The following is a 22,866-nucleotide window of genomic DNA, read 5'->3' as shown; positions in this document are numbered from 1 at the left end:
CTGTTTCTGTTCAGTTGATTACGTTCCCTGTGTAATTAAGCCCTCAGTTTGCTTTGGTTCATTGTACAGTATTGTCTTTACTTTACGTGTTTGTTCATTAGTTTGCTCCTGAAATCTTTTTTAAGTTACTCTGTAGATTAATAAAGAAGTGTTCATTTGGATTATCCTGCGTCGTGTGATTATTACAGCCACAGCGTGAAAATTGGGTTATTTGTAATATTTTTCCCCAGATGCTGGTTGTATATAAACAACACAGAAATGGTTGTTTTTAACCCAGCATTTTTTAGGGTGATGTTTAGTAAAAAAAAAGTGGAAAAATAAAGAAATAATACAAACTAAGATTATTAATTAATAAAACATTTAGTAAAACATTTTAAATAAATAAATACAGTATAACATTACATAATTAATATATTTACCAAAAAATATTTAGACAAATTAATAACATACATTTTCTATAGTATAAACTGGGTCTTTATACATGAAATTACATGTCTTTCAATTCTAACCCATAACTGGCCCTGCACTGGGCCTGAATAGGTTTTGGTTACAGATCTCTCAATATCTCAGCATTTTCAAGTATTACAGACTTTATTTCTCTCATACTAAGGTTCTTATTGAGAATTAACAGAGGTTTAGATGTTGATGTTTTATTGAAAATAATAAAGTTTGATGTCACTATTATGGTGATCAGGTGCCAGGATCATGGTTTGGTCTCTTGACCCTTGACTTTTTAACTTAAGTTTCTCTTTTGCTGACTTAGCTGTATGTTTCTGATATATGTTTATTATAGCAAAATTGCAAGGGAAACTTAGACCAGATGATGTTGGTCATTTTTTAGTGATGGTGTAGTCAACACCTGTAGTTATCTGATTCACTAATACCAGAGTCTAATCTCTGATTAAGTTGTTTAATACTAAATTGTTTATTTTTCATGCCAATCCTACAGCAGAAATTTCTGTTGTGATACTATGAAATATTTTATAAAGTCATTATGCAGAAACTATCTTGACAGAGTCATGTACACTCACACAGACATCAAGAATCATCATACAGAATCAGCATATGAATCTCAACAATGGTGACAAAAAAACCCAAGATAATAGTCACAAAAAAGCGTTCTTGATTGTCACCATTGTTGAGATTCATATGTTGATTCTTGATGTCTCTGTATGCCTAAAAAAAAAAGAAGAAAACACACAGCTCAATACATTTTGTTTATTGATTTAACTTAAATTAGAATACCATATTGTCATAACATTGTAAGACTGGAAAACTGGTTGAAGGAATCAACCTCACCACAGATCTGTAAGACAAAGGACCTTGCTTGCAAATTAACATCTGAACACCTCTCACACACACACTCCTGCATCCCCCACTCTTGCAGAGATCACCCACACTCACATAAGAATATATATATGGTTTCATGTGAATGATTATTGTGTTTAGTATCATTTTAAATTTTCCAGAGTGAGTGGTTCAGATGTCTCATTCCAAAAGAGTAAAACAAAAGGTAATAAGGTTTTTTAGAAGTTTAGAGATGACACACAAAGGAAGGTGGACTTTAGGCAAATGGCCTTTCTCCCCTACCTCCAAAATAAGGTGTAACCTGAATGCAAATTACCATTGTAAAGAAGTTTTGGCTATTTAATGGAATGCAGCAAGGGATCATGGCTCTTTCTGTATCTCAGATCAGCCCGTGGATGCTGAGTCGCCGAGACTCAGCATTCATGTATTTCATGTCGGGTAAAAGATTTTCCTCTTTGTTCTAGAACATTTGATGATTTGCATTGATTATCTTTCAATTGATTATGGAATTGTTATAATACATTTACCTGACATAATAAATTGTTATATTTGATTATTCTAACAGACTTTGACTTTATTTTCATTGGAGTTAAAAGGAATAGTCAAACATTAACGTATACTTAATGATGCACAGATATCATTGAAAAACTTTTTCATTTTATGGAGTCAGATGAAACGAGTTAATACATAAAATAAAATGTATTGCATTTAATTAAAAAATCCCTTTGCCATTGGAAGAGATGGAACGCGTTGAGACCTTCACCGCTAATTTGAATGCCGCCATTGGATCAAATTAGTCGGACTTACAAATTGGTGAACATCATGAGGCTACTATAATTCATGTGAAATTAAAGGCTAATATTTTCAGAGATTTGACCCTAAGATTAGTGAATCAAGCCACTACATGATGACGATATCATAACCAATATGTGACCAACATAATCTGATGAGATTTGCTCCTTCATTTTTGGCCATATCAAACATGTGTCAGAGACACATAGTTAAAGCAGCAAATATAACTATGTTAAAAAGGCAAGGGTCAAGAGCCCAACTAATGCAAACACTGATCACCATAATGGTCACATCAAATGTCTCCATTTAAACAACAAAAATGCGATTTTGTGAAAACGGTGATGTCATGTGCATGCGTATTACATGTTCACAAGGTGTTTCTTTCGAAAAATGACATCGCCACCTACTGACCTGGCATGTATAATACAGCCTTTTTAGTCATTTTCACAGTTCCGTTGTGAACAGGGATAGTTTTTGACAACATTGTTGTCTGTTTTTAGTACATCGTTGTTGTGTAAACATACCCTTAGACTGCCCCCATTAGACTGTCATAAATACACATACAACTTTTCAATCTCACTCAACAACAGTTCCTCACATAAAGCATCACATCCCGAAGATTTGGAAAATTTTTGCCCCATGATAAACAAAATTAATGAAATGTTGCATGATTATGGTTAAATGATCACAGAAATTTTAATCAATTCAATATTTTAAACTGTAGTATTGTTTAAAATTTATCTTTGAAATGCAAAGTCATAACCAATGAAACGTTATCATTTCAAATCATTATGAAATTAAACTGTAAATCAGTCATGTCAGCTGCATTTAAGTGCACTTAATTGGCCCAAGGTCACAATCCTGATTTGCCATCATTGCCACACATGGCCCAGCTCTGGCTGAAAGGGGACATGCCATTGCCCACAGGAGGCCACCACCCACTAAGCAAAATTATGTTCAAAAGGCATCTTTTCAACGTATTTGTCCCAAAAGCGTACATTGAAAAAACATCCAAGAGGAGCCAGAATGAACTTTTTTTTTTTACGTGTTCTGAAAAAATGTGTTTTTATGAATGGGTTGCTCTAACTGTGTTGCTCTGGTCTCCGTCAACAACACGTGCTTACACCCCCTGCTGGTGAGGTCGACTAACAGCAGATGGAGATTATGCTCGGTAATCTACTGCTTTTCCTGAAGTTCCTGGTTGTCAATGTTGAATTTACTGTAGAATTTGAACCACTGAACTTGTGGAAGCGAATTTGCAAAGCGGAATAAAATGAAACAAAAATTGCCTGTTGAATATTTCAGGTTGGGTTTTTAAACAGTTTGAATATTTTGGAAGTGAAATATTAAAGGTGAATATGGATTATTGAATTTTTAATAATGAAAATGTGTTTGAAATGTTTTGAATTGAAATATTCACAGCTTAAATATTCAACCATGCTGAATTTCAGCCCATAAAAATGCAAGCCCTAAAAATACAATGCATTAGAATGCAAGCATGGTTAATGCAATGCATATTTTTTCAAGTAGTGCAATTCAACAGGCTTTTTTGTTTCAAGAACATTTCGCATTAGTATTTTCCTTCCATACTGTGTCTTGCAGCTGCAACACGCGCGCGCGTACGTGTGAATGCGGGCCGAGCCTCGTGTCTCTTCTTTAAATATCTCTCTATCGGCTGAGACTCTCGCTTACGGCCATACCACCCTGAACACGCCCGATCTCGTCCGATCTCGGAAGCTAAGCAGGGTCGGGCCTGGTTAGTACTTGGATGGGAGACCGCCTGGGAATACCAGGTGCTGTAAGCTTTTGCTTTATCAATTCACTAATAGCCACACTTCATGGCTCGGCTCATGGTTCTTCCTTTATCCTTTTCAATTCAATTGCTTCATTTATTAGTCTTTCATGTTGCAATTCTCTCTGGCTTCTCTCTGCTTTCGGTGTGGTAAAGGACAGCTCAGCCTCGCCACTCTCTCTTTCTCCTCCAGGGGGCGATCGACAGGCTTTTCTCTCTCAGTCTACAAGCAACACACAACTCTGAGCGCTTGTTCTTTTGTAACCCGCTCCTTTCCTCAGCTTCTTTTAGACCAGAGGTTCCCAAACTGTTTTTTTTTTTTTTTTTTTTTGTCAGCCGAACGCTCAGATTTTAACTTAATATTTCAATAATTCCACATTCATGGTTTTCTTACGTTGGGAACGGTCACAAGAAGACATGCAGGATATTGAGTCTTTTTTGTGTGTGTAAATGTTTTATTTTATTATGCATGCATATGGCTGTGAGTATAGGGCCTATTGATATTATTATTATAATATTGTTTTAAGTCTAATTATATAAATAAATTACAATAGGTTCAACTGTCCTGTGACAGTTTTAGAAGTTTAAGAAGTTACAGTCCCTCCTCTCTTCTTTCCCTCTACACATCAACGCTTCACACTCCGTCCCAGTAGGGGGCGCAAACGCGGCAAAGCTCGTTTTCCAACCGCGATAAAATTCAAAAGAAGAAGAAGAGGAGTAGAGGAAGCGAGTTTGGATCGAGACGTTTCAATAATGCAGCGATTCGCATCGTTTTAAACTTGAAGAAGACTCAAAATGAGCGGGGAGAACTCCGGGTTTAACAACTCAAATATGTGTGATAATATTGTAATGATGGAGTATATTAAAGTAGAGATTGTGGACATGAGTGATCCAGAACAATGTAGCGTGAAAGATGAAGATACTGATGAACAAAGAGGTTGGTGTCTGTTTTCATCAAATCATCACACGCTTCTTTACCTTTCTCGGCTGTAGAAAGAAGATCTGAGGTGCTGTTGTTAAATAATCTCAGCTCAGGGGTGTTACTTGTGCTGGAGATCTACTTTCTTGCAAAGTTCAGCTCCACCCCTTATTAAATACAGCTGGACTAGCTAACCAATATCTTCAGGAACACTTGATAATTATACATATTGAATTTATATATTTAATATATTATATTGAAATATTTGGGCATTTGTAATTACTTTAAAGGTGATTTTGAATACATGCAGGGTAAGTGCAAATGCATATATTATATATTCATATAAGTTACAAATAAACTAAGCTATCAGGCTAATTAGGTATCTTTATGTTACGCTGGTATGTAATGTTATGCTAACTAATACAGACATTAATGGTCATTATAACGTTGTTCAAACTGAATTTATCATAGCTATTAAAAGTATTTTGAGCCAATGAGATTGCTTGGGGTCCTAATAGAGACCCCATTTCGAAGGAGGACCTCATTTTGTTACCAAAACAGCTTGTCGAATTAGAAAAAATGTAGTCCCGACCTCGTGCCAACATTACATCAAGAAAAAAAGATGATGTTGCAAGAGCAACGGGAAGTTATTGTGATGAAATAATAAATATTGTGATTTTTTTTTTTTAAATTGTCGTGTACTGATGAATCATTTATAATAAGTACTAAGCTGGGATTACTGCGCGTTCTGGTGTATGTTGGAAAGTAGAGGTGGGCATTGGGCAATACTGTAAAATTTGGTATCGATCCGATCCGACTTTTTACTTTTAAAAGCAAGGCTCGAAATTTAATTTGTGCGACCTCAACATTTTCATGACCACTAAAAGATTTTGTGATTTGTGCTCTTACTGTGCCTGTAATTTATAATGTGTAGTGTATGTTAAAACCCAGGATACATTTTAAGCCAAATAAAAAAATATTTGTATTACTGTAATAAGCTGAATTGCAAACATGAACTTTGCACCAAATTATTACTGGAGAATAGTAATAATGGTAAATGGAGTGCATTTATATAGCGCTTTCACAGACCCAATGGGCCACAAAAGCGCTTTACATATTGCCTCACATTCACCCATTCACTCACTCATTCACACACCGACGGCGGTGTCAGCCTTGCAAGGCGCCATCCAGCTCGTCGGGAGCAGCTGGGGTTAGGTGTCTTGCTCATGGACACCTCGACACTTGTTGTTGCAAACCTGTATGAGTTTCTTTCTTCTGCTGAACACAAAGGATTTTTACAAAGGACATTATAATTCTCAATCTTTGGTTTTTAACCCCAAATCCCTCTTGTGTCCAAGGAAATGTTCCCTGAGACCCCTTTAATGCCCTGTCACCCTGTTACTACTGAGTTAAAAGGTTTTTGTTCAGAAATAATAACATGTTTACATTTTTCCCTTTTTGCAAATAATTGCACTTCTTCTTAAAGCCCTGCACGGGCCTCAAATCTAGGCCCGACCCGTGTCCGAGACGCTCAGGCCCTGGCCCGACCCGTGTCCGAGACGCTCAGGCCCGACCCGTGTCTGACAGCTCATCAGAATTCTCAGCCCGAGTCCAAATGGAGCCTGTTTTTTTCTGCGTTACACAGCCTGCCCTATACTACTGTTGCAGCCATTAAAAAAATTACAGTTTTATTACTGTAGCCTAGTTGTTTCTTTTCATTTCTTTATTAAGTTAATTTAGACAATTATTATTATTTTTTTTAAATGACGATCAAGTGCCCGACAGCGAGTTAAACATGTTTGATCAATTTAGCCTCTCAAATCAACACTTTACTTGGCAACAATACAATCCATAGATATAAAACACTTCAAGCATATCACAGAGACAGTTAGTTTAAACGTTTATTATCAACCATAGTAAAACGAGACTTTTGATAAGCAGAGGCAGGCTGCTCTGCTGTGTGAAAATTGGCCCTCAGCCCGGCCCTAGGGGGGTAAATAAGTCGGGGCCCGTCGGGGTCGGGCTGAAATGCAGGGCTTTACTTCTTCTCTGGCTTACAGTTAGTCCTGCCTTCGAGAAAATCCTTCCTGCAGGAACAGATGAAGCAGTGATTCCCAGGTGTTCTTGGCAATCTTGCTAAGACAGGGGAATGTTGGCTCATTCATTTTCCCCCAAAGTAGTGGGTCTTGATCCCGTGGAATTGGCTTTTCTTCTGAGTACCGGCACATTTCAATTAAGACATCAGTGCCAGATGCTGCTGGGATGCAAGGACTTGGGAGTCAAACTTTGACCGTATCCCACCTTTTGCTGCAGAGGAGCTTGAGGTAGTTCCAGTAGCCATTGCTGAGGCAGAGCTAATGGCCGAGCATGAGCTTGATTCAGGAGCTGATATGAAGTGGCTGAGGTCTGGTTCATTAACTGAATTTCAGTGACGAGCCGTCCTTTCAGAGATTCAACATTTGCCATGTCGCGGAACCCAAGGTTTTTAAATCTGGCATCCAGGTAGGCACTGGTTTAAATAGGTTATAAAAGGTTTCGATACCTCTGAAACGATGCTGGCATTGTGCTGACATCTCAGCAGCCAAATCGGTACTGAAATTTAAAAAAACTTTGAGCGCTGTTGAGCGGAATCGTAAACACCTCTGATTGGCCATTGTGTTCACGTGCTCATCGTATATGTCTGTGATTGGCTACATGTTGTAAATATACATCATGACGCTCTTCAACGAGCGTTTGAACAGATACACATGGGAGCGTTTGAAAGCAGGCATTTATCGGCGGACCGGTCCACTGATAGACGCCTGCTTGTTCTTCTTAAACGCTCCAGCTCCCGTTTTTTAAAACACTTTCAAACACTTCCGTGCGTTGATCATTGTAGCCAATCACAGACATATCCGATGAGCACATGAACACAATGGCTAATCAGAGGTGTTTACAATTCCGCTCAACAGCGCTCAAAGCGTCACAATTTTAAAATTTGAAGTCTGTATTTTTTTGACAACTCTACTTGCTACCTTGGCACTCATGAGATGCAGTTGATCTCAGAATTGGTGACACCTGGGGAATCACTTTTGAAACTGAAACATGTTTTCAGTCGATATCTCTCTTGTTACTTCTTCAAATGGTTTCAGGGCATCAATGGAGAAACTGACTGTGAACCAATCTTCCTCACTGAAGCACAGGGAGGTCTTATCAGTTTGTGTTCCTGAACTACTTTGAGCTTCTCTGCTGCTCTTGTGCTGTGGTGAAAGAAAGCTACAACAGCAGTGCATCTCTGCTGTATGTGAAGGAGATCAGGAAGAGCCTCAATGGAGTCTTTTAACACTAAATTTAGGATGTGTGCAAAACATGGATAATTTGCCTAACCCGCTTTGTACACAGCAGCAACAATATTGGCATCATTATCTGTGATAACAGCCTGAACTTTGTCTGTTATGCCCCATTCATGAGTGACTCTTTTAATTCTGAGCAAATGCTGTCCTGAAAAACGACAGGTTTCTAGGACATATGCTTGCCAGTTCTCATCAATAATGAGTTAAATAAGCCTCTGTGGCTCTTGATGTCCACATGTCTGTTGAGTACAACACTGTTTGCACCATCTAGAGATTTTTTTTCACTCTTGAGCGGCACTCATTCATATTTTCCCTTCCATGAATTTTTTCCTACTTGTAATCCTGTAGCGTGGATCGTGTGTCCTGACAAAATTCCTAAAACCCTCAAAGAGAGAGGTTGCAGGTTTTTGCAATCATTTCAGCAAGGCTCCTTGTAATATCCATAGCTCTTGTATTGGGGAAATCATCTAGGTGAAATAACTAAATAATTTAATCTAGCCATAAGCCTATCTACATGTAGTTTAAATATAGGAATCCTATAGTGTTGTTTTCATGGGTAACACAAAAGGAATATTCAGCCCAGGGCTCGACATAAGCAATGGCCCGATGGCCCGGGGCCAGTAAAAGAGTATGTCGGGCAAGTTGATTGGCCAGTCACTGGCCATCAGCAAAATAAACAACAAACGTCATACACAGTGGCGCGAAGAGTGTAATGGTGTGTTCACACCGAACGCGAATCGAGCGTCAAATACGCGTCTATCGCGTCTAGTTAGACGCTTGAACATTCGCTCGAGTTCAAATTTTTCAACTTGCGCGGAAGACATTCGCGGCAAACGCGTCACCCAATTCGCGTCATTCGCAACGCCCGGCGCAAATGATGCGTCTATTCCATAGGTCTATTCGCGTCTTTGCATTGACTTTGTATGTAGGCTAATCTACTCGCGCAAATAATTAAATTCTCGTTCGGTGTGAACACACCATTAGTGTTAAAATGTCAAAGAACTACGAGGCTGATACGAGAAAGAGGACATTCCCAGTGTCATGGAAAACACAGTAGGGCCCGGCCTACACTGGTAGGTACCGAAACCCGGTATTAAACGAGCCCGGGGCAGGAATTTTGTAAGACCGCTGTATCGATAAGCTCGGACGTTATTGGCTCTGCTGTCGGTACTGGAGAAATACACGTAGGCGGGGTGATCATCCGACGTTATTGGTTTTTTTTTTTACCATCTCGCTGAGTCACCAGCCATTTCTGGATATAATAATATTAAACCATTAGTCTGTGATGCATTTTTGCTATTCGCAGTCCAGATAGGGAGATCTCTCACGCGGTGCCACAGCACGACAGCCCAGCTTAATGAGTGACCACAGAGCAGAGGACAGAACTAAACATTCAAACGTAGCACACTTTAGATCTGTGATATTACTCTGATTTTATTTTAGATTTCGGCTTCCAAAGATTATAGAATATTTGAGGTAAAACCATTAAAAACTATATAGCCGCATTCTGTCTAGCGCAACTTCCTTCCCATCGCAGCAGTATGCTGCCATTTCACCTTAAAACTAAAACTTTAAGACAGAATCAGCACGATCGGTGATTGTTGTAAAATGCAGTCTCTACTGTTGCTAAATTGCGGGACGCGTTTAATAATAAAAAGAGCTATTAAAAGCACAAAAATCTGCGCAAGAGATGCTGTTCCAAATGCGGCGCGCGCTCCGAAACATACCGTAACGAGACAAGCAAATTACACATTGGGCTTCATGTGCGCGTCTAAACGATCAAATATACACAAAAATATGTCAAAATGACTGCCTTGGAGATTCACTTAAACAGTTTATGTCTAAAATGGACGTAGTTATGGAAATATTTGGGAGAAAATATGGTGCATCAGTAGACTATTAGATCTGCACTCATTCTTAAAGGGGAACCAGTCTAAAAAACATGCTGAGGATTGCGCCATTACTGAGAATTAAACAACAAAAGGCAAAAAGAAAATCAGCTCTTGAATGAATAACTTTAGCTTTAATAAGCATAAGTAAGATGAGGAGACTGAGAAAAAAAGAAAGAGTGATGGAGATGAGGAGAGAGAGCAGGTATTGACAAATAATACTGCAGGCTGACATTTGGTTATTTTTGCATACAGGGGCTCTCTCTAAATTCCTGTACTCCCTTTGCTGTATTGATTAATCCTAATGTATACAATAAATATGCCTACAGTTTAATGGAAAAGTGTTTTTCCTTATATTTCTTTCAGGGCCAGTAAAAATATAGAAGGGGCCACCAAAACTCTGATCTACTTGCCCCGGGGGCCAGTGGGGATTTTTTTTTATGTTGAGCCCTGTTCAGCCATTTAAATTTTCAGCTATAGATTTAAATTCCAGTGAAATGACTCCACACGACGCTCCTCTTTCTTTTCTTTCATGATGCCAACCGTATATATACCTATGATGCCTGTGAAACTGATGTGAAAGGAGGTGTATGAGAAATAGTACATAACTACACAATTATTAGCTTCAGTAGTAAATAAATAAAATCAGTTTTCAAAAAATAACTTGGTATCAATATTTTTTATTTCAGGATCGATCCGCCCACCTCTATTGGAAAGGGCAGATGTATCGAAATGTAATGATAACCTCAAAGTTTTCAGATCTCTGGACCTTTATAAGATCAAAATCAGACAAGTGACAGAAGACAGAAGGTTGTAAAAGATGAAACATGAAACTGTTTGTCGCATGATTCCCAGTTATATTCGTTGAGCACTTTTACATCCACATTTGTATGCTGATAACTTATTGAAATAACCTGTTGTCCGGGTTTACATGCAAACCCATTTATTAATAAATCAGTTTATTTCCCGGTAGTGACAGCAAAATATAATAATTTGCGTATCTGATTCGAAGTATTTAATTCGTCATGTCTTTTGCGATAAAGCATTAAAAACTGAAGAGTATTGCAACATGCCAGCGGGAAATATACGGCTCATAATATATTATCCTCTCATTACAGATGCAGCATTTTGACTGAACCAATTCTTCTGCTGCAAAAGATGAGAGCACTTTTATACTTTTTTTGGTGAAGAAAGAGTCTGAGTTTGCGATATATATTTCCCCCTCCCTTACTGCAAAACGCTCGCTCTGTCTGGATGTGCTTAAATCCACATTAAAGGAATAGTTGACTTAAAAATAAAATTTCTGTCATCATTTTTCTCACCCACAAGTTGTTTTAAACCTGTAAATCTGTAAAAGATATTTTGAAGAATCGCAGTAACCAAACAGTTGTGAAAGAAAGAAGAAATTCATACAGGTTTGAAACAACTTGAGGGTGAGTAAATGATGACAGAATTTAAGGTTAAAGGGGCAAAAATCTAAAAGAGTCGATCAGTTTATGCTTATGACCTTTCTCCGATAAAGGAAAACGGGTTAATGCGTTTACACTAGTGGTTCTCAACGGGGGCGGTACCGCCCCCCAGGGGGCGTTCAGAGAACAACGGGGGGCGTTAGACGCAAGAGTCTTGAAAGGGGGGCGTTCAGGTGTTAATGGGGGGCGTTCACGAGTAACGGAAATTTGTGTTCATTTACTGTGATTCATTTTAAGGATTTAGTAATTTATTTGTAATAAACACTTTAAGTGGGCTATTAAAAAAGTGTTAGGACCATATATGTTAAATTATGTTGTAAAACATATGCGTAGATTGTGATGTCATATTGTGTGTGCGCGCACGTCTATGGTGCGCGTGAAAGAAAACGTCAGCAGCGCTCAAATAAAAAAAAGAAAATCATTCGTCCGCGGCCGTTCTAGCCTACTCCTGACCGCAAGTCCACCGTCAGTATACTAGCAGGTTTTTTGTGTTCATTTCTATTGCATTACGATTGAAAGCAGTATCAATAATGTCAAAAATATAATGTGCAGTCAAGTTCGGGTGTGAATGCTGTTTAAATGAGTGTTCTCACCGACACGCTTGTTGTGATTCTTCTTCCAGTTTAATGTACATGTAGCCTAAGCTATGTATCGTTACTTTTGCAACGACTATATTATTTTTCCAGTTATAGACCAGCGCTCTGACTAGAATCCAGCGCTGGCTAGAATCTGCATTCACGCGCTCAAACATGTGTTTCGCGCTGACAACAATCCAGCGCTGGCTAGAGTCACGCAGCGGAGGAATGGAAAGTTGACATGCCATTAAAAAGTATTGACTTAAGTATTGAAACACTTCTATTTTTTCAAATATTTTCAATAAATCATGTTCCCATTTACTCCGGCGACGAATTTCAAAATTAAACTAAATTCTATTTATAAGGTAAAACTTTAAATTTTTTAGGCATTAACTAATTCCAATGCCTAATGCCAAAATGTTTTCTTTGTTCACCAAGTAATTTACTGGTCAGGCATTATTGTTAACTCAATTTGAAAATGACAATTTGATGGATAATTTTTATATTATATTAATATTTAAATATATTCTGCAATCACATTTTGGTAATGTAGGCTATTCATTCCGCCATCACATCTGAGAGCGAAACGCTGCTTGGGTAACGTTAGTTTCAAGATATAAAAACAATTAATAATACAATAATAATTGAATTGTTCGTGTGTTTATTCTTGTTAGAAGATTTTTCTTTTTACTGATTATGAAAACAAATTAATCACGACAAACCAAATTAATTGTAATTGTATTAATTATACCTGATACCAAGGTATTTTAGGCCTACAATTTTAACATAATTTTTCATGAAAAATCATGATTGTATATTTATTTTTAAGTAAGGTTAATGTAAGCAGCTTCTTGCAATACTCTCCTAAATGCTAATAAAACCTACGTGCAAACATTACCGCTAATGTAGACAAACACAACTAAAAGAGGTTTGAATTTTTCTTTGTTTAATTTGCACACTGAATATGGGTTGGAGCTTTTAATTTTGAACTCTCAAAGTGCACCAGATTGATGCATTTAACATTAAAATGCACACATTTTTCTTACGGGGGGCTTGCCCCCCGAACCCCCCTAGAAGGCCCGAGGTTCACCCACCACAGATTTACCAAAAATCCTGTGAGAAACACTGCTATTGCTATTCAATGCAGTTTATAGCTTGTTTTTTGGATTAATCGCTGTGGAGTATAGTTCGATTGTATTAATAAATGACAATTTTGTACTTATTTCATCTGTTACTCGTTCCTGCTCGCTCATTAGTTTGGGGGTGGGGGGCGGTCGGGGACCTGGATATTGGATAGGGGGCGCTGGCCCAAAAAAGGTTGAGAACCACTGGTTTACACGATCACATGCGTTGCTGGCTTATTAGGCATAATCGGGCTTAATGTAAACACTCATTATTTTGTGATATCTATCATTTTAACATAATTTACAAATAAAGTTTCCCTTGTAAAGCCTAGAAAAAAACTGCATCCCCTGCACTGTTTCGGCCTAATTTTTAACACAAGTTAAGCTTCTTTACATCTTTAATTTGCAAGGCTTTCGGTGTCATCGCTTCCAGTTAAGTAGTTCTTAACCTATTCCTTAAAGGTTGGTCTGGACCATTCGTAAACTCTCTCTTAGCGTTGTTTGAGCTCAAGATGCTAGTCGCCGCCACTGTGTAGCAGTCTTTAGAAATCAGCGCAGTGCAGTACAAGTCAAACTATGGTATGTTGACAATGTTGTGGCTCAATGAATTTATGTTATGGACATTTTAAGACTAATAATAAAATGTCCGCAATGGATTCAGGCTTATTTATGAAGTTGACTTTATTTGGTATCAGAACTAGCTTAGAACTAGGTGGTAATTAGCCAAGGCTATTTCGTAATGTCATTAAAGCATTTAAATTGGCTATCACTTTTGATAATTAAAATCTAGCAAACAATTTGCCTTTAAATGGCTAAGATCTGTAAATGGGTAAGCATGGTGGTGTCCAGTAAGCGACCAACTATGGCCACGATCCAACGTGTCCTTGTATTGAATCAAAGACGGCGCCGGCTGCGGAGCCGTTTAGTCCACGTAAATTTTTTTATTCGGCAAAACTTAAGCCCTTTTGACATTTTGCCTGACGTGGCTATATTAAAAAATTTTTTGCCTTCCAAGACAACTCATTATGGAGCTGCTGGACCTTCTCAGACCTGTGCTTGCCAGGCTAACGCGGCGGAATTTAGCTACAGGGAGCTTTATCGAGGTCGTGGGAGAGTGCTACGGCCTAAGCAAGACCTCGGTGTGGAGGTGCGTCCACACTGTCACCAACGCCCTTCTGCGCCATGCCGGGGATTACGTCCGGCTGCCAGCAACACGTCAGAAGGTCCAGGAGGTGCACCAGGGCTGTCATGCCATTGCTGGCATCCCCAGAGTCTTGGGCCTGGTGGATGGCACACTCATCCCTATCGCCAATCCATCAGTGATTGATCAGGCGTACATATCGCGAAAGAGATACGCGGCCATAAACGTGCCGGTTATAGTGGACCATAGGGGTGTGATCTCCGACCTGGTGGCAAGGTGGCCAGGCAGCACCCACGACAGTTTTGTCTGGGCCAATTCTGCTGTGGGTGAACAAGCAGAGAAAGAGGGGTTTGGTCAGAGCCTGTTCCTCGGGGATAGTGGATACCTTATGAGAACATACTTATTCACACCGCTGACCAACCCACAGACTCGGGCTGAAAGAGCCTACAATGTTGCACACGTTCGCACGCGCAACGTTGTCTAGTGTGCAATTGGCATCTGGAAGCTGCGGTTTCTGTGCCTGCACAAGACGGTTGGAGGACTGCGCATGAAGCCTCACAGCTCTTGCGCAGTTACGGTGGCAACGGACATACTCCATAACATGGCTGTGCGTGGAGGCGCACCTATTCCGGAGGGGGGGGGGAGGTGGAAGTGGATGAGGAGGAAGATGGAGAGGGAGAAGTTATAGGGGAAATGAAGCAGTCAGTCAAGTTTACATAATTTACAAGATGGATTACCACTATAATCAAAAATTATATAAGAAACATGACAAATGTTAACATATAAAAGAAAAAAAGAAACACCGTTATATCTTTCGCGGCAAGGGCGCCGCCATTGTGCAGTATTATAACTGGTGACGTCACGGGGTTGGTTGGCTTTAAAGGCTCTGTGCTGAGTTCAGTAAAATGCAGTGAAAGATGCTTGTAAGCTGGTCGATCCAGCGAACAACTAACGTCATTGTTAGCTAACAGCTGTAAGCATGAACTAGCTAATGATATCTTAGTGTTTAGCTAGTGAACTTTATTAGTACCAGACAAAAAAGACGACGTCTAACGTTAACAAACTGCACATGGAAACATATTGTTCGTGATGTCTGCAATCATATTCCTGTCTCTTGTCAACACCATGGTTGCAATACATGGTCAAGATCAGCGTCTTGACAGCACATGGATCGTGCTATCGTGGCGTAATAATCTGTTTAGTTGTAAAATGTATTACCCGAATGAAATGAAATCGAATGTATCGTCCTGTGGAATCATTCATTCACAGACAGCATACGAAGATGTTCAAATAATAAAGATCTTCATCCCTGGCAAACAATATGATAGATTTGCCGATTTGCTTTCACTAGACTGTAACAGGTCTACCGCCACTTCATCAAACGCTCTTGATGTTCTTAAATCTTCCTGTTACAACTCCGAGTCGAGTGTGAATTGAAAGCGCTTAAGTGATTCAGTGCGTGCAGAAAACTGAACAGATCATTCAAACTGATTCGCGAACCGATTTAGACAGATCTGCCAACTTGTTTGATGAAGTCTTTGAACAGAATCGACAAAAAAAGAGTGATTCATTTGTAAATTGAGCATCGCTCGTGCCCATAAAAAAAGATACAGCGCGCTTGGAATAAACTGCGCATGTTTGTATTAAAATAAAGTGCGCCGTTTGGATCCCTGTATATAACGAGATTTGGGCCATTTGGGCTGTATCTTTTTTTTATGGGCACGACTCACGAGCGATGCTCAATTTACAAATCACTTTTTTTTTTTTTTTTTTTTGATTCTGTTCAAAGACTTCATCAAACAAGTTGGCAGATCTGTCTAAATCGGTTCGCGAATCAGTTTGAATGATCTGTTCAGTTTTCTGCACGCACTGAATCACTTAAGCGCTTTCAATTCACACTCGACTCGGAGTTGTAACAGGAAGATTTAAGAACATCATCAAGAGCGTTTGATGAAGTGGCGGTAGACCTGTTACAGTCTAGTGAAAGCAAATCGGCAAATCTATCATATTGTTTGCCAGGGATGAAGATCTTTATTAGTTTAACATCTTCGTATGCTGTCTGTGAATGAATGATTCCACAGGACGATACATTCGATTTCATTTCATTCAGGTAATACATTTTACAACCAAACGTCACCAGTTATAATACTGCACAATGGCGGCGCCCTTGCAGCGAAAGATATAACGGTGTTTCTTTTTTTCTTTTATATGTTAACATTTGTCATGTTTCCTATATAATTTTTGATTATAGTGGTAATCCATCTTGTAAATTATGTAAACTTGACTGACTGCTTCATTTCCCCTTTAAGGTCCTCTATCCTCCACAGAGGGCTGCCCTGCACGCTGCCGGGGTTGAAACAAGGCAGCTTTTGATTGCAAATGTTTTTGGTTGATTTATATTTTCTTTTTGGATTAACTTGCTGAGCTATCATTAGCCATCATCCATGATTGAACTGACTTTTTTTTTAATTCGTATTATGATGGAATTTTTAGTTTTCTGAAAAATAAACGGGAGTTTCAAACCTTGCATCCATTAAATGTTCTTTGTGGGATTCTAATCCTTTAAACCTTTACCCTATCATGCCATTGTGTTCATTCCATAAGTGCTCTATGCAACGCCAATCATTGACATGCTTCTCTTAAGGTTGGCGAAGGAGCCTGCACGTTAGAATTTCTGAGTCAAAAGTTGACATATGCCCAAATTACCACGTCACATTGCTGATTCATCTTCATTCATTTATTGTGCATTGAATGCAGGTCACATGGTTGTCAGAGGATTCCCTTTCCGCTGCTTTGCCTCATGCATAGCCTTACGTGTCGTCAAACACACAGATAATGTACATTACAAACTAATATCTTTACGCAGCCTCTTCAAACGAGCCTTTATATCTGAATGTGCACTTAGATTGATACACCTTATTTATCCACAAGGAAATTAAGCAATCTCATTGATAGAGCAAGATTTTATGCGTAGGTTTCCAATGGCAATAGAGAATCTGTTGTTGACTCATTAAGGATGACAGAATGACATACAATCTTGTTGATGATCAAGTATTTTTAATGAAAATGCGCATACAAACACACACAGACACGGTCACTGGTGTGACTGTTGCTCAGCATCTATGAAACATACCAAAATCAGATTAGGAACTGTGAGGAAAGGAACATCAAAATCTATAAACCAAGAACAACTGGCTCACCTTCAGTTGGCAGCAAGATTGGTACCGAGATTGAGGGCCTGTTGAATTGCGCCTCTGCCAGTTCCAGCTTGGCTCTCTTCAGCTCCAGAGACTGGCCAGCGAGCTCATTTGCTTCGGTCAACTGGCGCTGAATGTCCTGCAACACGACCAACTTCTCCTTTTCAATGTTCACCAACTCTTCGCTACACGACATGGTGAGATTGTGGAGCGACGTTGTGATGTCGTGTAGCGAAGTGCTGGCGAAGACGTGTGTACGGGAGGTGGTGGCGTAGTGCACCCTTCCGGCTCGGTGCTGCCAGGTGAGGAGAGTGCTGCAGGTGGCTCGGTGTCTGGGAAGCATGGCACATTGGGGGGTGGCGATGACCTGGAACATGAGGCCTGTTCAGCTTCACCTCTTCTAACGTCTCCCATGATCGCCAGTGCCTTCTCCTCATGTGCTGTTAAGGGTTGCACCGAACTGGTCCCCGCACCTGTCCTCGCAGAACCTCTATGGACAGCAGAACCTCTCACCTTAACCTGGCTTGAAAAATCATGCCTTTTTTCCTGACGCCCTGCCAGAACTTTGGTGTGCCTGATCTGGAGGCAGCCATCTTCCTTGCTATGTCGCTCCATAGCTCTTTTTTGTTGCTGTTGCACAAGTTATTCCGAAAGCTGGAAAACAGTGTCACCTTGTGCAAGCTCACCTCGTCCAGCAAAACTTCAAGTTCCTCTGACGAGAAGCTTGGTGCCCTTTTTTTTTACGTTGCTTCCCCACCATATTCTGTATCTAACTCTCTCTCTCTCTGTTCATTGTAGATAGGTTGCTTTTTATTGAAAACATTAACCAATGGCAATCAATACCGCATTAAACAGAAGTAACTGCAGCTGCTTGCTAATCAATTCTGATTGTAAAGTACCTTACCATTAATATAAAAGTGTATTACATAATTTTTAGAAGTCTTTAAACCCATGTCAAGAAGCGGCACAACGGGATAAGTAGGGTGGATGATTAGCGAGGGATACCCGGTTCGTCTACCCGTCACAACATATCGTGTGAATATATTACTGACAATTTGATAATTTAATTAAGTCTATATTTTACTGATAACTAAAACTGTTCAAATAAATGTTACTGGAATAATTTGAGGAATGTTTCATTTGCATAGAATGTGTTGTCTTTCTTAACGCCGTAATGCACCTTCGCGCAAAGTGGAAAATCTATTACTGAGCAATCGATGCCAACTAATTAAGCACCTTCACTTGGGACAGCGCCTTTGTAACGTCGAACGTAAGAGGCAGCGTGTTAAGAAGCTTCCTAAGGGACACTTTGGGGAACACACTTAGGAACATAAACAACTTTGGTAAGATATATCTTTCGAGTCTTTTTAGACTCGCTCACTAAGATAACGCTCACTAAGAGTGAGCGTTATCGAGGAACCGGGCCCAGATGTGACATGTTGACTTCTGTTGTTTACATTTGACTTCATGTTGTTTACCCTTTTTTTTTTTTTACTATGTCCATTTTAGTCCTGGTGGAGGTGAAAGAGGAAAGTCAAGAACTGACTGAAGTGGAGTGGAAACATCAGCATCAGGAACCTCATTTCGTAAGTGGAGAAAATAAAGGTAACCTTAACGATCACATCAGAATTCACTCTGGAGAGAAGCCGTTCACATGCCACGAGTGTTCAAAGAGTTTCACATGTAAGAAACAGCTGAGTGATCACATGAGGGTTCACACCATAGCGAAGCTGTTCGTGTGCCGTTACTGTGATAAGAGTTTCAGTCACAACGGACACCTTAAGGATCACATTAGATGTCACACCGGAGAACGACCTTACCGATGTGACCAGTGTGGCAAGAGCTTCACTCAAAGAGGACACCTTACCGATCACGTCAGAATCCACACCGCAGAGAAGCCGTTCACATGCCTGCAGTGTGGGAAGAGTTTCATACAAAAAGGCCATTTGAAGAGTCACCTGAGAGTTCACACCGGAGAGAAGCCGTTCACCTGTCAGCAGTGTGGGAAGAGCTTCACAAACCAAGGAAACCTCATGAGTCACACCAAACTACACTCTGGAGAGAAGCTACACCACTGCTCTCAGTGCGGCAAGAGTTTCTCCGGGGCAGCGCTGCTCAAGAAACACCTGCTGTATCACTTCGGAGAAAGGCCCTTCAGCTGTGAGCAGTGCAGCCAGACTTTTTTCTTCGCATCGCAGCTAAAGAGACACCTGAAAGTTCACGGGAATGAGCGGCCCTACACCTGTTCTTTCTGTGACAAGAGCTTTGTGTGGTTCCACAATTTAAAAGACCACTACAAAACTCACACCGGTATGAAAGATCATGTGTGCTTTGAGTGTGGGAAGGCCTTTAGCAGAGCCAACTACTTGGAGCAACACCAAAACACTCATACTGGATTATCACCGTACAAGTGTTCGTACTGCGATAAGAGTTTTAAGGTTTCGGGATCCCTGAAAGCACATGAACGAATCCATACTGGAGAGAATCTGTTTCACTGCCTGACGTGTGGGAAGAGCTTCACTCATTCAGGACACATGAAAGACCACGAGAGGGTTCATACCGGAGAGAAACCCTACAAATGCCCGCAGTGTGGCAAGTGTTTCGCCACATCAAGTAATCTACAGATGCATAAAAAACAGCATTGTCCAAAGTTGTTACAGTGAGAAAAGTTCATCCTCAGGTCCAAACACTTCCATGTTTCGATGAAATTGTTTTTTTTAGGGCCCTGTGATTTCTGTGATGCGAAATACATGGAGAGAGTCTAGGAATCTAGTTATAAAAATGAAATTTATCATATAACATGGAATGTCTAAGAATATGGCAAATTTTGGTTGAATAAATCAGAAGTATTGCTGTACACTTCGCCAGTGTCTGTGAATATCGTATCACAAAAAGACTGCTATTGAAATCTGAAATCTGCATGTTCCGCGTGTCTGTGTGAAGGAGCGCATTCACAGTTTCTTGAAAAATATTTTTTAACATGTTAAATGGTTAAAGGAACACTCCGACTTTTTGGGACTTGGGCGGAGTGATAACCGCAGCACCTGAGACGCGCTCTCTGCTCCTCACCACGGCTCGTCTCAGGTGCTGCGGTTATCACTCCGCCCAAGTAGCAGTGCTTCGCCTTCAGAGAATATAGTTCCCAGTATTTATACGGTTAAAATATGTCTGTGTCTCATGTGACTTTGTTTTTTGTACACTCTGTGACTATACAAATCACAACATGTAAATAGGAAAATGTTTGCGTTATTTTGTCACTTATTTGGATTAGTATGCTAGCTGCAACCATTTACATCCAGTCTTTGTGCTAAGCTAGGCTAGCGGTGGGTGCGTCAAACAGACTTATAGCACGCACGGAGATTAAAAAGGTATGTATGGACTTATCTAACTCTGGGGGATAAGGTGAATAGGCTAAAGTCCCAAAAAGTCGGAGTGTTCCTTTAAAGCTGCAGCATAATGAATCCATTTTCCAAACTGTGTTTTTGTCTTATCCTGAATCACTACGGTACCCCTATAGTAAGTGTTTATATTGGGACTATTTTAGACTGGTCCAGTACCCGCGTGGTCATAGACTTAGGCCCCGTCCACACTACTGCGTTTTCGTTTAAAAACGGAGACCTTTTGCTATGTTTGCACCTCCCGTCCACACTAAAACGGCAAAAACGGAGACCCAAAACAGAGAAGTTTAAACGCTGCCGATCCGTTTTTCGTTTTGAATCTCCGGAGGGCGTTTTAGTGTAGACGGGTCAAACCGGAGGACTTTAGAAACGATGACGTAGTAGAGGCTCACGCTCGGCTCTATGATTGGGTGTCATCAGTCATGGCGTATATCTTTGCTAGCAGCTGTTGTACAAGTAAATTCTGCATTTTACAACGCTATAACTGCCTACATGCGCCGGAGTCAAGCTATTATTCGAGCGATCTGTGACAATTCCCGTGTGCAGCGGCGGGGTTGACCGTACATGGAGCGTCGGTTTGGGGTTAACCCAGAGCATGGTGGGATAAATTGATCAATGAAGTTGTGTTTACACCGGCACGCGCATGCCCAGTGTTGGTGAATGGTCACGTGATCCGCATTTTCATTCGTTTTAATGTGGACGGAGATCAATTCTAATACGCAGCTGAAACGCTGGTGTGGACAGTGATCGTATTCGTTTTAATTATCCGTTTCTAATCTAAAACGCAGTAGTGTGGATGGGGCCTTAAACAGAGAGAAGTCGATCCGGCTACAATGTTTTTCCACAAAACGCATGCAGTTCTGTTTATTAACCACTAGAGCGCCAAAAGTTACGGACTGCAGCTTTAAAGTCTTATGAATTTAATTTGATTAGACATGTTTTTGATTATTAAAATGTATTAACCATTAATCATGAATTGATTTTAAAATTATAAGAGTTTTACAACTTCAGTTAGTAAGAAAGATGAAATCATTGCGCTCTACTGAATCAGGTTGCGTCGATCCATGTAAATTGCAGTAATTTCAAGAAAAAATGGAAAGATCAGCACTCCACTTTTTTTTCTTGACAATAACTTCAGTTCAACTATTGAAATGGAATCCAGAACAATTAAAATAGAGAAACATTTTTAATTTGTGAACAAATTCCAGCTGATTTTATAGGGTCCTATTAATGTAGAAATGTTAGTAAATTATTCAGGTTTTATAAATTTAATTAATTAGAAATGTTTCTTAATTATTAATTTGATTGAACCATTAAAGCAGAATCCAGATAAACAAAAAGCAGAAAATCAATTCTGGAAAACATAAAACTGAATTCTGGAAAAAGCTAAATGGTTTTCATAGGGCCCTGAAAAAAGTTTTTGTGAACCTTTTAATAAATTAAGTTTTATGACTTCAATTAACATGATTACTAAAATTTAACAACCATTAAAACGGAATCCAGACAAATTACAGCGAAAAAAAAAATAGGTTTGATTCAATATTGTCTATTGTACTTTTTTTATTTTATTAAATTGGTATAAAGTTTTATGTATTCAATTGATTAGACATGCTTTTTGATTATTAATTTAACCATTAAAGCGGAATCCATATATTAACTAATTTTGGAAAAAAATATTATTTTGAAGAGAACTAAAATGATTTCATAGGACCCTAAAAATTTGTTTTTTTGTTAACCTTTTAATAGATTGAATTATGGGATCATTTTCATTTTTGGGTAACTACACTCAACCTCAAGCCATCCTAGGTGTAAATGATTCTCCTATATTATATATATATAAATATTATCCTGGCTCTTCCAAGCTTTATAATGGGAGTGAATAGTAACTGATATTTTGAAGCCCAAAAAAGCGCATCCATCCATCCCTAAA

General features: G+C 39.5%; 1 protein-coding gene and 1 non-coding gene across 2 annotated transcripts; both read left to right on the top strand.

Moving 5' to 3' along the window:
* Window positions 1-3,786: 3,786 nt before the first annotated feature.
* LOC130101644 (5S ribosomal RNA) lies at window positions 3,787-3,905 on the top strand. The gene has a single exon (XR_008809017.1). It is a non-coding gene; the product is annotated as a 5S ribosomal RNA (ribosomal RNA).
* Window positions 3,906-4,613: 708 nt separating this feature from the next.
* Window positions 4,614-20,395, top strand: LOC130099246 (gastrula zinc finger protein XlCGF57.1-like). The gene is made up of 2 exons (XM_056264856.1): window positions 4,614-4,829; window positions 19,048-20,395. Exons 1-2 carry the CDS (start codon window positions 4,688-4,690, stop codon window positions 20,199-20,201), a joined length of 1,296 nt encoding a protein of 431 aa, XP_056120831.1. The 5' UTR covers window positions 4,614-4,687; the 3' UTR covers window positions 20,202-20,395.
* The last annotated feature ends 2,471 nt before the right edge of the window (window positions 20,396-22,866 follow it).

The sequence above is a fragment of the Rhinichthys klamathensis genome, unplaced genomic scaffold (assembly GCF_029890125.1).
Source record: "Rhinichthys klamathensis goyatoka isolate OS25496 unplaced genomic scaffold, OSU_Roscu_1.1 h1tg000011l_1, whole genome shotgun sequence".
Classification (NCBI taxonomy): Eukaryota; Metazoa; Chordata; class Actinopteri; order Cypriniformes; family Leuciscidae; genus Rhinichthys; species Rhinichthys klamathensis.
Note: the sequence above shows the minus strand (reverse complement) of the source record. Positions and strands in the feature narration are given on the sequence as shown.